Source organism: Tachyglossus aculeatus, chromosome X2 (genome assembly GCF_015852505.1).
Source record: "Tachyglossus aculeatus isolate mTacAcu1 chromosome X2, mTacAcu1.pri, whole genome shotgun sequence".
Lineage (NCBI taxonomy): Eukaryota > Metazoa > Chordata > Mammalia > Monotremata > Tachyglossidae > Tachyglossus > Tachyglossus aculeatus.
This window is the reverse complement of record NC_052100.1, coordinates 1,437,069-1,452,678: the sequence shown is the minus strand read 5'-3', so window position 1 is coordinate 1,452,678 and position 15,610 is coordinate 1,437,069. Positions and strand designations below refer to the sequence as shown.

General features: G+C 52.5%; 1 protein-coding gene across 6 annotated transcripts in view; it reads left to right on the top strand.

Annotated features, from left to right (window-relative positions):
- Nucleotides 1-2,187: 2,187 nt before the first annotated feature.
- Nucleotides 2,188-15,610, top strand: part of ABLIM3 (actin binding LIM protein family member 3) — a 37,864-nt gene continuing 24,441 nt past the window's right edge. For all 6 annotated transcript variants that reach the window (XR_005457172.1, XM_038770623.1, XM_038770622.1 and 3 more), the window contains exons 1-4: nt 2,188-2,467; nt 11,235-11,372; nt 13,651-13,834; nt 14,208-14,320. Coding sequence is in view for 5 of the 6 variants with exons in the window: in XM_038770623.1 (XP_038626551.1) it covers nt 2,455-2,467; nt 11,235-11,372; nt 13,651-13,834; nt 14,208-14,320 (448 nt within the window). In the remaining variant the exon portion in view is untranslated. The remainder of the gene's footprint in view (nt 2,468-11,234; nt 11,373-13,650; nt 13,835-14,207; nt 14,321-15,610) is intronic.

Sequence of the window (15,610 nt, the reverse complement as noted above, 5' to 3'; positions counted from 1 at the left end):
TAGAGTTAGTAGACATCAAGGAGCTTCACTCTAGCAGGGATGATAGACACTAGAAGGGGCGATCTGTATCTTTGCACTCTGTGTCAGTGCTGATAATAGACTACTCGCTATTGTTGGAGCACTCTGTATTCTGAAAGTGCTTTTACATCCATTTTCCCGCTTTACTCTCACCACACACCCTGGGAGGGAAGGGTTATTTTCCCCAGTTTACAGATAAGGACCTTGGGGCTCAGAGAGGCTCAATGACCTGTGGGTGGAAAGAAGAGGAGGAGGAGAGAAGATAAAGTCACAAGCCGTGTTTCCTTGTGGAAAGAGCACAGACCTGGGAGTCATAGGACCTGGATTCTAAACCTGGCTTGGCCACCTGCCTGCTGGATGACCTTGGGCAAGTCGCTTAATTTTTCTGTCTCAGTTTCCTCAACTGTAAAATGGGGATTTAATGCCTGTCCTCCCTCCTACATAAAAATTGTGACCCGACTGACCTGATTTATTTGTACTTAGAACAGTGCTTGACACTTAGTTAACACTTAACAGTTACCATAATTAATAATTAAAGCGGGATTACAAGAGGAAGGAATTTTTATTCATTCAATCATATTTGTTGAGCGCTTACTGTGTGCAGAGCACTGTACTAAGCGCTTGGGAAGTACAAGTTAGCAACATATAAAGACGGTCCCTACCCAACAACGGGCTCACAGTCTAGAAGGGGGAGACAGACAACAAAACATTATGGTATTCGCTAAGCATTCACTATGTGTCAAACACTATTCTAAGCGATGGGGTAGATATGAGCTACTTAGGTTGGACACAGTCCCTATCCTGCATGGGGCTAATAGTCTAAGAGGGAGAACAGGTTTTATTGGTAGGGAATAAATCTGACAATGAATCACTGGAGAAGCAGTCTGGCTTAGTGGAAAGAGCACAGGCCTCGGAGTCAGAAGGCTTGGGTTCTAATCCCAGCTTTGCCACTTGCCCGCTGTGCGATCTCATGCTTGACTTCTCTGTGCCTCGATTTCCTTCTCTGTAAAATGGGGATTAACTATCTACTCCTCCCCCAGTGAGTCCCGTGCGGGGCAGGGACCATGTCCGACCTGATTCTCCTGTATCTGCCCCAGCGCTTGGCAAGTAGTAAACGCTTAAAAATGCCGCAGCGATTTACGTGACTCAGTGGAAAGAGCACTCAGTGGAAAGAGCACGGACTTGGGAGCCAGAGGCCATGGGTTCTAATCCCGGCTCTGCCACATGTCTGCTGTGTGACCCTGGGCAAGCCACTTAATTTCTCTGGGCCTCAGTTACCTCATCTGTAAAATGGGGATGAAGAATGTGAGCCCCACGTGGGACAACCTCATTACCTTGTATCTACCCCAGAGCTTAGAACGGTGCTTGGCACATAGTAATGGCTTAACAAATACTCATTATTCACCTGCCTACTTGTTCTGTTTTGCTGTCTGTCTCCCCCCTTCTAGACTGTGAGCCGGTTGTTGGGTAGGGACTGTATATGTTGCCGAATTGTGCTTTCCAAGCCCTTAGTACAGTGCTCGGCACACAGTAAGCGCTCAATAAATAGGATTGAATGAATCATCATTATTATTATTATTAGTGATTAATAGAGCTTGCCTGTGGATGGATGCTGAGGGGAGAGGTGCTCCCGAGGGGAGGGGAAGGAATCTGGATTCTCCTGGGGGGGAGGGGGGAGGTCTGGGATATGACCCCCACCCTCCGGCCGCTAATCCCTGCCCCCAGCGCGCTGTCCGGAGCCCGACGCGGCCGGTGTGCGGGCGCATTGTCTGCAGCGCGCCGACCCCGGCGCGTCCAGCAGGGGGCGCCCGGCTGAAGGATCCCGGCTCCCACCAACACCGAAGAGCCAATCAAACGACGCCCCCGCCTCCCCCCCTCTCCCTCCCAACCCTGATCGCCCCCTCCCCACCTCTCGACGCCCCCCGGGGGGTCATCCTTCCCGGTTGTGCCCCCCTCCCCCCCCCCAAGCCCCGACCACCATTCCCGGACCCAGGAGCCCAGGCCCCCCGAGGACCCCCCTGCCCCGGGCCGTGGGAGGCAGGTTGAGATAAACCGGCTCCATCCCCACCGCCCCCTCCCCTTCGTGGTCCCCACCCCCGGAGCTATAAGAGCAGCTCGGCCGGACCGGTCGCTGCTGCATTGCTCCGTTGCCAGCCGCCCCCACCCGCCCATCAGCTGCTGCCCGGAGACTCCGGGCCTGGAACCAAGAAGAGCCCCCCTCCCCTCTCCTTCCCAATCCCCCTGCCCCGGCCTCCAGCCTCGCCCATCCCAAGGCCTCCTCCTCCTCCTCTTCCTCCTCCTCTTCGGCGAGATTCCGCCCCAGCGAGGGGAGGGGAGGGGAGGGGGAGCCGCAGCGCACTGGGCAGACCGACTGACCGCACCTCCCGCTCCCCTCCCGGCGTTGGCGGCGAGCCCCGGAGGCAGGGCGGCGAAGCCATGAGCACCAGGGGTAAGTCCACGCCCGAGCCCCGGGAGACGGCGGGGGTGGGGGGCTTTTCTTCCCCCAAACAGTCGGTCACGGGCGACCAGCTGGCTCTGCCCATCTAGAAGACCCTTCACCCTCTCCTGTTCTTGTTCCCCCTTCCCCCTAGACTGGGACCCCCCAGGCCGGGCAGGGCCTGTGTCTGATCTGGTGGTTGGATCTACCCCAGTGCTCATCACAGCGCTTGGAACATAGTAAGCCCTTAACCGGCACATAGTAAGCCCACGGCACTTATGTATGTATCTTTAAATGGTGCAATATAAATTATATTAAGGACTCTCTCCTCCTCTAGACTGTAAACTCGTTGTGGGGAGGAAATGTCTTCTGCCCATGCCCGCTCGCCCGCCGGAGGGAAGGGGTGGTGAGAGGGGAGATTGGGCCTCGGGGGCTCAGAAGCGGGGGGCTGCAGGGAGAGGGGAGGTGCGAGGAACCCCAGGGAGGTTGGGCGGGGAGAGAGGAGGCAGACAGATAACCCCCAGCTTCCCCCCGACGTCTTTCTGCCGCGGATCCGGACGCTTCTTTCCCCGCCGAATTCCGGGGAGGTGGAGGGGCGGGGGGGTCAATCGATCAATCGGATTTATTGAGAGCTTACTATGTGCAGAGTACTGTACTAAGCGCTTGAGGGAGTACAATACAACAGAACCAGCAAGACACGTTCCCTGCCCAAAACAGGTCGGGGCCGGCGGTTTTAGGGACCCTCACTCAAATCAACACTCCTCACCCAAATCAACGCCTGGTTCTATCACGGATCCAGTGCGGGGTTGAAGGACCCGTCTTCCCTAGTTGCTGACCAGGCCTGGATTCTGCGGCTAGGGGGTGGACAGCTCTTCTCCGGCTCCCAATTTATTTTTCTCTCTCTCTCTTTCCAAGGGACCCCTGACCCCCCCCCGCCAAAAAAAAAAAAAACCTCCCGCAGGCCGAAACGAGTCCTGGACTGTCCACCTCTCTGGGGTTATCTAGGCCTGTCCGAACATAGGGAACTTGCGGTTGGACGTGGAGGGGTTCTGGTGTGGGGTGGGGAGAGAATAATTCGGGGTGTTGAATTGGTCCGTGTTGGGTCACTGTAAGTGAGTCAGGGAAAGAGAGGGGACAGTCAGGGGGCCGTGCTGGGTCACTGGGGGGAGAGTCAAGGAAGGAAAGGGGAGGGTCAGGGGTGTGGGGTGGTTTCCGTTCTGGGTCACCGGGGAAGAGTCAGGGGTGTGGGATGGTCCGTTTTAAAGTCACGTGGGGAGAGTTGGGGATGGAGAGGGGAGAGTCAGGGGGCGCGGGTCGGGCCATCCCTAACCAACACCCACTTCCTCCAAGCTGTCAGGCTGGACAGGGCAAGGAGTTTCCCCCAGAAGGGTGGGCGACACTTAGGTGGCTCATGAAGAGAAGCAGTGTGGCTCAGTGGAAAGAGCCCGGGCTTGGGAGTCAGAGGTCAGGGGTTCGAATCCCAACTCCGCCACTTGTCAGCTGTGTGACCTTGGGCAAGTCACTTAACTTCTCTGGACCTCAGTTCCCTCATCTGTGAAATGGGGACTAAGACTGTGAGCCCCACGTGGGACAACCTTGGTCACCTTGTATTACCCCCCCACCCCCAAAGCTTAGAACAGTGCTTGGCACATAGTAAGCGCTTAACAAATGCCACCATTAGTATTATTATTACTATTTGGAAATGCCTACCCCGCCCACCCCCCAGGAGTCCTGGGAGGAAGGGGAGAGGGGAGAGAGAGTGTGTGTGCCCAATCGCCCCTGCGCAGCCTCCATGGGGGCGAAGTCCAGCCACCGGGCGGTGGGGGCAAAGTCCCTGGAGTCAGGGGCCGAGCGGTGGCCGCAGTGGCCCCGACAGTTCTGCGACCTCCAGGGTTCATTGTGCCCATGCAGGAGCCGACTTGCCAGCCTGTCCATAGAGGTGGCAGGCCCCGGTGGGCAGCAGGGCGTCCTTTGCCCAACAAAGCATGGCCGGGCCCAGCCAGATCAGGACTCTGACTCTGACACCAGGAACCTGTGAGGAGCCAAGTGCTGGCCACTCCCCTGGACGCTTGCCCTCATGATTAGAGATGGACCATCCCACACCACTGACTCATTCATTCACTCATTCATTCAATCATATTTCTTGAGCGCTTACTGTGTGCAGAGCACTGTACTATATGCTTGAAAAGTACAATTTGGCAACATACATAGTCCCTACCCAACAACCCGCTCACAGTCTAGAAGGGGGAGACAGACAGCAAAACAGAACAAGCAATAATGATGGCATTTGTTAGCAGTTACTGTGTGCCAAGCACTGTTGTAAGCTCTGGGGCAGATACAAGGTAATGAGGTTGTCCCACGCGGGGCTCACAGTCTTAATCCCCATTTTACAGATGAGGTAACTGAGGCCCAGAGAAGTTAAGTGGCTTGTCCAAAGTCACACAGCTGCACACAGTAAGCGCTCAATAAATACGATCGAATGAATGATAAGTGGCGGAGCCAGGATTAGAACCCATGCCCTCTGACTCCGAAGCCCATGCTCTTTCCACTAAGAAGCGCTGCTTAATTACTCTCCCCAGTGACGCAGCACGGACCATCCAACACCTCTGACACTGTTCCCTCTCCATCCCTGACTCTTCCCAGCGACCCAGCATGGACCATCCCACAACCTTGACTCTCCCCTCTCCATCCCCGACACTTTCCCCCAGTGCCCCAGCACGGACGATCATCCATGAATCTGTCCAAACCTCTCTGGACCTGCTGGGGTTCCTAGCTGCCCAGTTTTCTATGGAAAGGGATTCCCTGCACTCACCCCCACTGGGGGAAGAAGTTTCTTGCTGTTTATTTCTGATCCCCCTTCCTTCAATCCCTAGTTGGAACCCCCTGGCTCCTGGGAGTTTGATATGGAGAATGGCATTTATATATTCACCCCCTTCCTGGTTCTAAAAACTTCAGCCCTGGCCCTTTAATCTATATCTGTCCATCCTGTAGAGCCCCGGCCCTTCTGGTCTCTCCATCTGAGGAACCTCTAAGCACTCAATAAATACGATTGAATGAATGAATGAATTCATTCAATCGTATTTATTAAGCACTTACTGTGTGCAGAGCATTGTACTAAGCACTTGGGAAGTACAAGTCAGCAACATATAGAGACGGTCCCTCCCCAACAGTGGGCTCACAGTCTAGAAGACACTTCACCCTCTCATGTTCTTGTTCCCCTTCCCCCTTAGACTGGGACCCCCCAGGCCGGGCAGGGCCTGTGTCTGATTTGCTGGTTGGATCTACCCCAGTGCTCAGCACAACGCTTGGAACATAGTAAGCCCTTAACAAGCACGTAGTAAGCCCACAGCACTTATGTATCCTTAAATGGTGCATTATAAATTATTTATATTAATGTCTCTCCCTCTAGACTGTAAGCTCATTGTGGGGAGGAAATGTCTGTCGACTTGATTATATTGTACTCTACCAAGTGCTTAATTCAGCATCCTGCACATAGTAAGTGCTCAGTAAATGCCCAAGATGATGATGAATATACTATCATTATTATTATAAGTCATTCATACTATGAGATTTATTGAGGGCCTCCTGCAGGTACAGCACTGTATTATACACTTGGGAGGGTCCAATATAAAACACAGGGACTGCCTTCAAGCATACTATTTTAATGAGGGAGTCGAGCAGATAGGAATGATTTCTGAGTAGTGGAAGAAGTAGACAGTATGTAGCTATAACTAGTGTCAGCTAGAGGATGGAAAATGAGCAAATGAATAAATAAGTAGAGAATGTGATTTGATGTAGACAGAAATGCTGAGGGCAGCTGTTGGGATGAGATGAATGGGGTGGGAATTAACATTGCTTCTGGGATACTCCCCTAAACACAGTGTTCTGCACATAGAAGGCACCCAGCTATTCTGCACCCAGTAGGTGCCCAGGAGAGCACTCTAAACCCAGTCATTGTAATAGTTATGGTACTTAAGTGCTTACTGTGTGCCAAGCACTGTGCTATGTTCAAATCAGTTTGGGGACAGTCCCTGTCCCACATGAAGCTCACAGTTTAAGTGTGGCGAGGGTTGGGGGCGGAGAAATAGGTTTTAATCTTCATTTTACAGATAAGAAAATAGGGGCACAAAAAAGTTAAGTATCTTGTCCAAGGTCACACAACAAACAGGTGGCAGATAAAACCTCATTGTGGGCAGGGAATATGTCTTTCTGTTGTTGTATTATACTCTCCTGAGTGCTTGGTGCAGTGCTCTGCACTCATGTACAATTGAATGAATGATGAATGAAAACCCTGGTCCCCTGACTCTTTCCATTAGGCCATGCTGCTTCCCGTATATACCCAGTAGTACTCCAGGCACAGGTGTTCAGTACAGCAGTCTGAACACAGTAGGCACCCAGTACAGCACTCTGCAGCAGGTAGTAGATACCCAATATAGACATTCCTTTGGGATGCAGTGCAATGCTCTACACACAGTAGTCACTGTGTGCACTGCACACTCTAAGCACTTACTAAATGCCACTGATTGATTAACTGATTGATTAATCTTTTCAGGATGCTGGAAAGTCTTAGGGTAGAGGTTTAGGTTTTGGCCTGGGGATTAAGTAGGGGTAAGTACTAACAATGGTTGTGTTGACAAGTTGCCAAATATTTGGATGGCCCTTCTTGGGAAGACTGAGAGAAGGGGAGTTTTTAGGTTAGTCAGTCAGTCACATTTATTGAGAGCTTACTATGTGCAGAACATTGTACTAAGTTCACTCATTCATTCAATCATATGTATTGAGCACTTACTGTGTGCAGAACACTGTACTAAGTGCTTGGGAGAGTACAATGTAACAGACACATTCCCTGCCCATAACAGTCTCACAGTCTAGAGGAAGGAAGATAGACATTAATATCAATAAATGACAGATGTGGACATAAGTGCCCTGGGGCTGGGAGGGGGAGATGAATAAAGGAAGCAAGTCAGGTGAGGCAGAAAGGAGTGGGAGAAGAGGAAGGAGGGCTTAGTCAGGGAAGGCCTCTTGGAGGAGATGTGCCTTCAGTAGGGCTTTGAAATTAGGGAGAGTCGTTGTTTGTTGGGTATGAGGAAGGAGTGTGAGTGAGGTGGCTCGTCCTGAGTTTCTGTGCTTGGGGTTCCGAGCTGGCCCTTGGGGAGGGGATTATATGTAGGGCAGGGGGGTGGGGGGAAGGGTTTGAGTTGACTGCTCAGGACGAGGTGGAACTGACAGCCCCTTTCACCACATCCACACTGACAACCCAGCCAGTCTAAGAACTTCTCCGTGTCATATCCAATGCTAACACTCTCAGTTTTACAGATGAGGTAGCTGAGACACAGAGAAATGAAGTGACTTGCCCAAGATCACACAGCAGACAGGTGGCGGAGGCGGGATTAGAACCCACGACCTCTGATTCCCAAGCCCGTGCTGTTGCCACTAGAATACAGCACAGTGGGCTCTGCACAAAAGTGGAATCTGGTCCTGAACTCTGTACCCAGGAGGGGCAAAGTTCAGTGCTCTGAAAGCAGTGGAAAGCATGGCCTTGGGAGTCAGAGAACGTGGGTTCTAATCCCGGCTCTGCATTAGTCTGCTGTGTTACCTTAAGCAAGTCACTTAACTTCTCTGTGCCTCAGTTACCTCATCTGTAAAATGGGGATTAAAACTGTGAGCCCCACGTGGGACAACCTGATTACCCTGTATCTACCCCAGCGCTTAGAACAGTGCTTGGCACATAGTAAGCGCTTAACAAATACCATAATTAGTATTACAGTGCTCTGCACACAGCAATCAGCAGGATCAGTGCTCTGCACTGTGCTGGGGTCTTCTTCCTTTGCCCATCTCCTCAGCTTGTTACCTGGGGCCTGCGCTCTGGTGATAAGTCAAACCCTGAGCCCAGACAATTAATTATTGCTAATGAGAGCAGCCCCGGGAATCAGGGGAGGGGAGGCGGGGGCTGTCTTGAGAATAAAGGATCGATTCTCTGAGGATGCGACCTCACCGTTGCCCTGACAGGACCCCGGCTTGAGCTGGGAGGACACTGGTTCGGTCTGGCCTGGGCCAAGCCTGCATTCCTCAGGGAGGGAGGCTTGGGGACAAATTCTTGGTTAGGAAATGCCCCCCCACGCCTGTGAGGCTCTGTTCCCCAACTCCTCACTGTTTCTTGCCGGTAATAGGAGCTGATGACTGACTTTAAGGCTTTCTGTGTTCAGAGTACTGTGCTGGGAGCCTGCTGTGTGCAGAGCTCTGTTCTAGGCTGTTGAGAATAATAATAATAATAATGATGGTATTTGTTAAATGCTTACTATGTGCCGGGTGATGTACTAAGCGCCGGAGTGGATACAAGCAAAATGGATTGGACACAGTCCTTTGGCCCCCGTGGGGCTCACGGTCTCAATCACCATTTTACAGATGAGGTAACTGAGACGCGGAGAAGTGAAATGACTTGCTCAAGGTCACAAAGCAGATGTGGCAGAGCTGAGATTAGAACCCACGTCCTCTGACTCCAAAGACCAGGCTCTCGCCATTAAGCCACGCTGCTCTTCTGGTAGACGAGGTTCCTGCTCACGAGTAGTTTATAGTCTAGAGGGGGAGAAAGACATTAACGTAAATAAATGTACATCAATCAAATATAGATAGTATGGCAGCCCCGCCCCCGTCCCTCCGAGATTGCAGGCAGATGCGGCCAGAGTTTGTCAATTCTGTTCAACGCGGCCGGTCACCATAGCAACCACTAAACAGAGGGACCGCTGCTTCTTCCTGTTTGTCTGGGTTGTCCCTGGGTGCAGGATGGGGTGGCAGAGACAATATCCTCTCCAGGCCTCTGCCGGAGCCTTTTGCAGACAGGACTGCTGGACTGTCTTGCACACGTGTGTACACCGAGCTCCCATGTGTGCTCGAAGGAGACACTTTTGATGGTGAAAAGTCCCGTGGGAGCTTGTGGGGCTGGGCTGAACATTGTGGGATCCACCCAGCAGGCAGCCAATATAGTGCTCTGCACACAACAGGTGCCCAGTAGACCATTCTCCCTCCTCCATTCTTGACTGTCCTTCAGAGACCCAGCACTGACCATCCAACACCCCTGACTCTCCCCTCTCCATCCCTGACTATCCCCCAGTGACCCAGCATGGAAGTTTGTCTGTGGATCTGTCAAATCCCGCTGGATCTGCTGGTGTTCCCAGCTGCACAGCCCTCTGGGGGAACCAATTCCCATGTTCACCCCAGACTGGGGGAAGAAGTCTTTCCTGCTGTTGGTTCTGAACCTGCCCCGTCCAGCCCCAGTGGGGGCTCCTCGCCCTGAAGTTGGGGGAGGATTTCTGATTCCACTCCCTTGGCACATTAGTCAGAACATATAATAATAATTAATAATTATGGTACTTGTTAAGCACTTATGTGGCAAGCCCTGTTCTAAGTGCTGGGGTAGATACAAGGTAATCAGGTTGGACACAGTCCTCTGTCCATCATGAGGCTCACACTCTTATCTCCATTTTAGAGATGAAGTAACTGAGGCCCAGAAATGTGAAGTGCCTTGCCCAATGTCACCCAGAAGACATATGCCAGAGTCGGAATTAGAATCCAAGTCTTTCTGGTTCCCAGGCCTGTGCTGTATCCACTTAACTGAGTCAAGCTGCTTCTCAAGAGTTAGAGGGGGCATTGAGGTGGGGGAGGTTGGGGTGTGTGTGATGGGATTGAAGGGCTGTTTTGACTCTAGAATTAACAATAACGTCTCTCAAGCGCCTACTGTGTGCGCAGAGCTGTACTAAGCACTGGGAAAAATACAAGTTTGCACACTAAATTGGGCCCCCAGGGGTACGTGACGGGAAGGGGAGGAGGTGGGGGAGGATCCAGAAGTCCCAGCAGGGCCAACCACCTCAGCGGTATCGAGCCCGATCCGGGTCTCCCTGGGCCAGGACTTCCTGTTGGAAATCCGGGAAAGGGCTGTGAGGAAGCCACACAGCCCGGCTGCCCTGCCCGAACCCACAGAGATGCCCAGAAGTGACCTTTCACACTCTCTCCAGCCTGGCTGGGACCAGAAGCCTGGAATGGAGGTTGGAGGGAACTGGGACCGGATTCTGACAGTGTTGGGGTTGGGGCTGGACCCACGAGGCCTGTGGGGTGAGGACCCCGTGGGATCCCCCCTACCTCAGTCTTGGGTGTTCCAGTCCCAGAACTTCAGCAGGCCCTGGGGCGATGGCTCAGGGCCTGCTTCAGTGGTCCATGGACTTGTGGAGGTATTTGAGGTCCAGCAGGAGGGATCAAAGCCTCCAAAACCTATTGATTTCTCCTTTTTTGGGAGGAAGAGCCCTGGGACTAAAATGTGTGTGCATGACTCGTGCATATGTGTGTGGTGTGCATGATAGGAATGGATGTGCGCACTTATGTGCGCTTGTGCATGTATATGGTGTGTGCACAGTGGGAATGGATGTGTGTACTTATGTGGTGTGTACACATGCAAGTGTGTGGTATGTGCACTGAATACATATGCATATGTGTGTAGTGTACGTGAGAATGAATGTGTGCATTTGTATGTACATGCATACCTGTCCATGGGCATGGCATAAGCACAATGGAAATGAATTTGTGCTCCTAGGCACACCTGCATCCAGGTCTGCAGATGTGTGCTGTTCACTGTGTGCCAGTGCCAAAGTTCCCAGCAATATCCTTTCCTCCCTTCTTCTGTGCCAGCCGTTTTCTGAAGCTCACACCACTTCATCCATCTCTCTCCTTCTCTCTCTTTCTCTCTCTCTCTCTCCCCCCCACCCTTCTCCTCCTTGCATCCCTGCAGCCCCCTACCAACAGAACCTGTACAACCCCGGCAGCGGGTCCCCGGCCATCCAGTGCTATCGCTGTGGAGACACCTGTAAGGGAGAGGTCGTGCGAGTTCAGAACAATCACTTCCACATACGCTGCTTCACCTGCCAAGGTAGCGGATCCTTGCGCCCCTGGGGCTCCCAACCTCACTCCCCTCAGGGCCCCGCGAACATCCGACCCAAGACTCTCCACCTTCACACCCCGCAGATGAGTGTCCAGCCCCAGACAAGCCCGTCCTGTTCCTGCCTTTGCCCTGGAATCAATCAATCAATCAATTATATTTATTGAGCACTTACTATGTGCAGAGCACTATACTAAGTGCTTGGGAGAGGACCATACAACAGAAGTAGCAGACACGTTCCCTGCCTATAAGGAGCCCCAAACCCCTCCGGAACCACAGGGCCCCAGCCTGGATGCCCCTTTCCCTCCCGGGAAGTGAGAACCTGGCCTTGAATGTCTTTGCTATCCACTGACAGTTGGGGAAGGGATTAGGGATGCGAGAGGGGTAGGGGACATGCTAGGATTTGGGATCACTCTTTGGTCTGGGCAAATCCCCAGGAGAAGCAAGACCAGAGTCCAGCCCAGGCAGCTCTGGGGGAGACAATAGCATCACCCCACAGGTGGACACTTCACCCCACACCCCTCCTCCTACTAACCCCACAGAGTGAATGCCTGTGGTCATCAGGACCGGTTTAATGGAGCTGACCCTTGGTCATCCACCCCCTCACTGCCTGCCATTGTGGACTGGTGCCAGGCCTGGCATGGGGCGGAGGGGACCATTGCAGGTCTCCACGGGCTGGGGGAGGGGGAGGGGGAGCAGGGCCTGGGCAGTGAGTTAACATCCAATCCCCTGCCCCCCACTTCATCCCACGGAGGCTCTCAGTGGACGCCTGCAGTGTTGGTCAGCGGTGGTGGCCAACGCCTTTCCCTGATAAGAAGAGTACAGGCCGTTCCCAGAGTCAGCGGCCGGTGGCTGGGCTTGGGGGGGGGGGGGGGGGGGAACAGGAGGCCAGAGGGGAATGGGAGCGAGGGGCAGAAACAATTCTGTCCTCCCCAACCCCTGTTCGGCAGAGCCAGTGATTGCAGGTAGTTGTGAGGGGCAGGAGGAGCTGTGGTGAGGGGTTACCCGTGGGACTTCCCCATGTAGCTCTGCCAGCTACAGTGGGTGGTCAGGGAAGGACAACAGTGTGGGTGGGTGACAGGAGGTGCTGAGAATTGGAGCATCCTGGATGCCCCCAGGGGGGAGGAAGAATCCCTAGAAAATGGGGAAAAGACCCCAACACAAAACTTCCCTGATATGCAAGGAAAGCAGCCACCACCATTGTTCTCTCTCTCTTTATATATACACATAGTATTTGCTAAACACTTATGTGCCAGGCACTGAACTAAACACTGGGTAGGTACAAACTAATTCATTCTTTCTTTCAGTCTTTTCTAAGGGCTTACTCTGTGCAGAGCACTGTACTGAGAGCTTGGGAGACGACAATATAATAATAAACATACACATTCCCTGCCCACAATAAGATTACAGTATAGAGATAATTATGGTACTTGTTAAGCACTTCCTATGTGCCAAGCACTGTTCTAAGCACTAGGGTGGATACAAGTTAATCAGGTTGGACACAGTCCGTGTCCCACATAGGGCTCACACTCTTAATCCCCATTTTCCAGATGAGATAACTGAGTCCCAGAGAAGTTAAGTGACTTGTCTAAGGTCACACAGTCGACTTGTCATGGAGCGGGGGTTAGACCCAGGTCCTGCTGACTCCTAGGGCCGTGCTCTTTCCATTAGACCACGCTGCTTCTTAAGCTGCTCTTTTCTTCCTCTTCCCCTCCTCCTCCTCCTTTGTCCCTCAGTAGGCACCTAGAGTTCCACACACAGTGTCCAACTGTTGGACTGTGTCCAAACTGATAAACTCGTGTGTACTCCAATGCTTAGAACAGTGCTTGTCACATATTAAGTGCTTAACAAATAGTATTTTTAAAAAAAGCCTCCCAGTATAGGAAGGTGGAAAGATGAGAGCTGCTATTTTTTCTAGTGGTATTTATTAAATGCTTACTATGGGCCAAGCACTGAGTGCTGTGGTAGATACAGGTTAGGCTGGACACAGTCCCTGTCTCACTTGGGGCTCACAGTCTAAGTAGGAGGGAAAACAGGTTTTGAATCCCCATTTGACAAATGAGGGAACTGAGGTGCAGAGAAGTTAAGTGCCTTGACCAAGGTCACACAGCAGAGCAGGGATTAGAGCCCAGGTTCTCTGACTGTCCATGCTCCTTCCTCTAGCCCACGCTGCTCCTCATGGTGATAAAAACTCAGAACACTCAGGGAGATTTCCCCGCCCTGTCCTCAGACCTCCAGTGCTGACCCTGTCCCCTACTCCCACCCACAGTGTGCGGCTGTGACCTGGCCCAGTCGGGTTTCTTCTTCAAGAACCGGGAATATATCTGCACCCAAGACTACCAGCAGCTCTATGGCACTCGATGCGACAGCTGCCGTGACTTCATCACCGGCGAGGTCATCTCCGCCCTCGGCCGCACCTATCATCCCAAGTGCTTCGTGTGCACCGTTTGCCGGTCAGCGGGGACTGGGGGAGGGCGAGAAGAAAAAGGATGGGGCGGTGGGAGGAATCGGAGGAGCAGTCAAAGGTGTCAGATGCTTCATGCTGGACCTCTGCGGGGAATGTCAAAGATGGAGGGGGGAGAGTCAGGGGTGTTGGGTGGTCCAAGGGAAGGGTCTGGAATGGACATCGCTGCCTCTCTCTGGGAAGAACAGGCCTGGCTCTCCAGCCTGGGAAGAGGGCAGAACGTGGGAGAACTAAGAGATTTTTAAACCTCACGATCAAATTCACCATCCAGCCATGGTTTAAGTTCATCTTGGGGTAGCTAGGCCGAGACCTGGCGTTCCTTCAACCTCCCCCTCCACCACCTCCTCTGTCTCCGGCTCCAGGCAACCCTTCCCCATCGGGGACAAGGTGACGTTCCGGGGAAAGGAGTGCGTCTGCCAGACCTGCAGCCTCTCACTGGTCAGCGCCAAACCCGTCAAGGTCCTCGGGCCCAGCCGTACGTCCACCCTCCCCCCTCCCCATCCTCTGCCCCTCATTCCGTGGGCTGTCTTCCCCCACCCCTAACACCCTGTGGCTGCCCCCATTGGCTCCTATGATAGTAATTGTATGTGTTAAGCGCTTACTATGTGCCAAGCACTGTACTAAGCACTGGGGTGGATACTGCTGGGGAAGCAGCTTTGCTCAGTGGAAAGAGCGTGGGCTTGGGAGTCAGAGGTCATGGGTTCGAATCCCGGCTCCGCCACCTGTCAGCTGTGTGAACTTGGGCAAGCCACTTAACTTCTCTGTGCCTCAGTTACCTCATCTGTAAAATGGGGATTGACTGTGAGCCCCAAGTGGAACAACCTGATCACCTCGTATCCCCCCCAGCACTTAGAACAGTGCTTTGCACATAGTAAGCGCTTAACAAACACCACATTATTATTATTATTATTATTATTATTATTATTACAAGCATAGTCTCTGTCTCATGTGAGGCTCACAGTCTCAATCCCCATTTTACAGATGAGATAACTGAGGCACAGAGAAGTGAAAAGACTTGACCAAGGTCACACACAGCAGACAAGTAGTACAGTCAGGATTAGAACCCATGACCTTCCAACTCCCAGGCCCCTGCTCTATCCACCATGCTGCTTCCCATGGGGTCTCCGACCCCGCCCTAGTAATGGCAATGGGGTGTCCTGAGCGCCCCCTAGCGGAGGCGCCCCTGTAGTGGACTCTTGGGAAACTACAACAGAAAGTCCAGACCGGTTCCCTCCCCACTGGAGCGATTGACATAAGATTATTTACCAGGCGAGGAATCAGAAAAAGCATCATTGAATGTACTCATGAGTATAAAGATGGGCACAAATGCAAATAGTATATAAAGTGCTACTTAGCCAATCCTACTTTTCCACGTTCATATGTCATTAGCCCCCATCTTACACTCTTCAAGCCAATCTACTCACTGTGCCTCATTCTCCTGTCTCCTGTCTCTGTTTCACCTCCTCCCCGCTGCTTGGAATTCCTTCCCCCTTCACATCTGGCAGACCACTACTCTCCACGTCTTCAAAGCCCTACTCAAATCGCATCTCCTCCAGGAGACCTACCCTGATTAATCTCTCACTCCCCACCCTATTTTCCCCCAAAATGTCTTTTAGCAATTTTGCGTTACCCTTCTCCCACAACCCTAGCACCTCAGTAGTACTGACGTACACATTTTTATATCCTATTGCTTCCTCTGAACTGTAACTTATTTTAGTGTCCATCTCCCCTGCTGTATGGTAAATTCCTTGAGAGCAGGAATCGT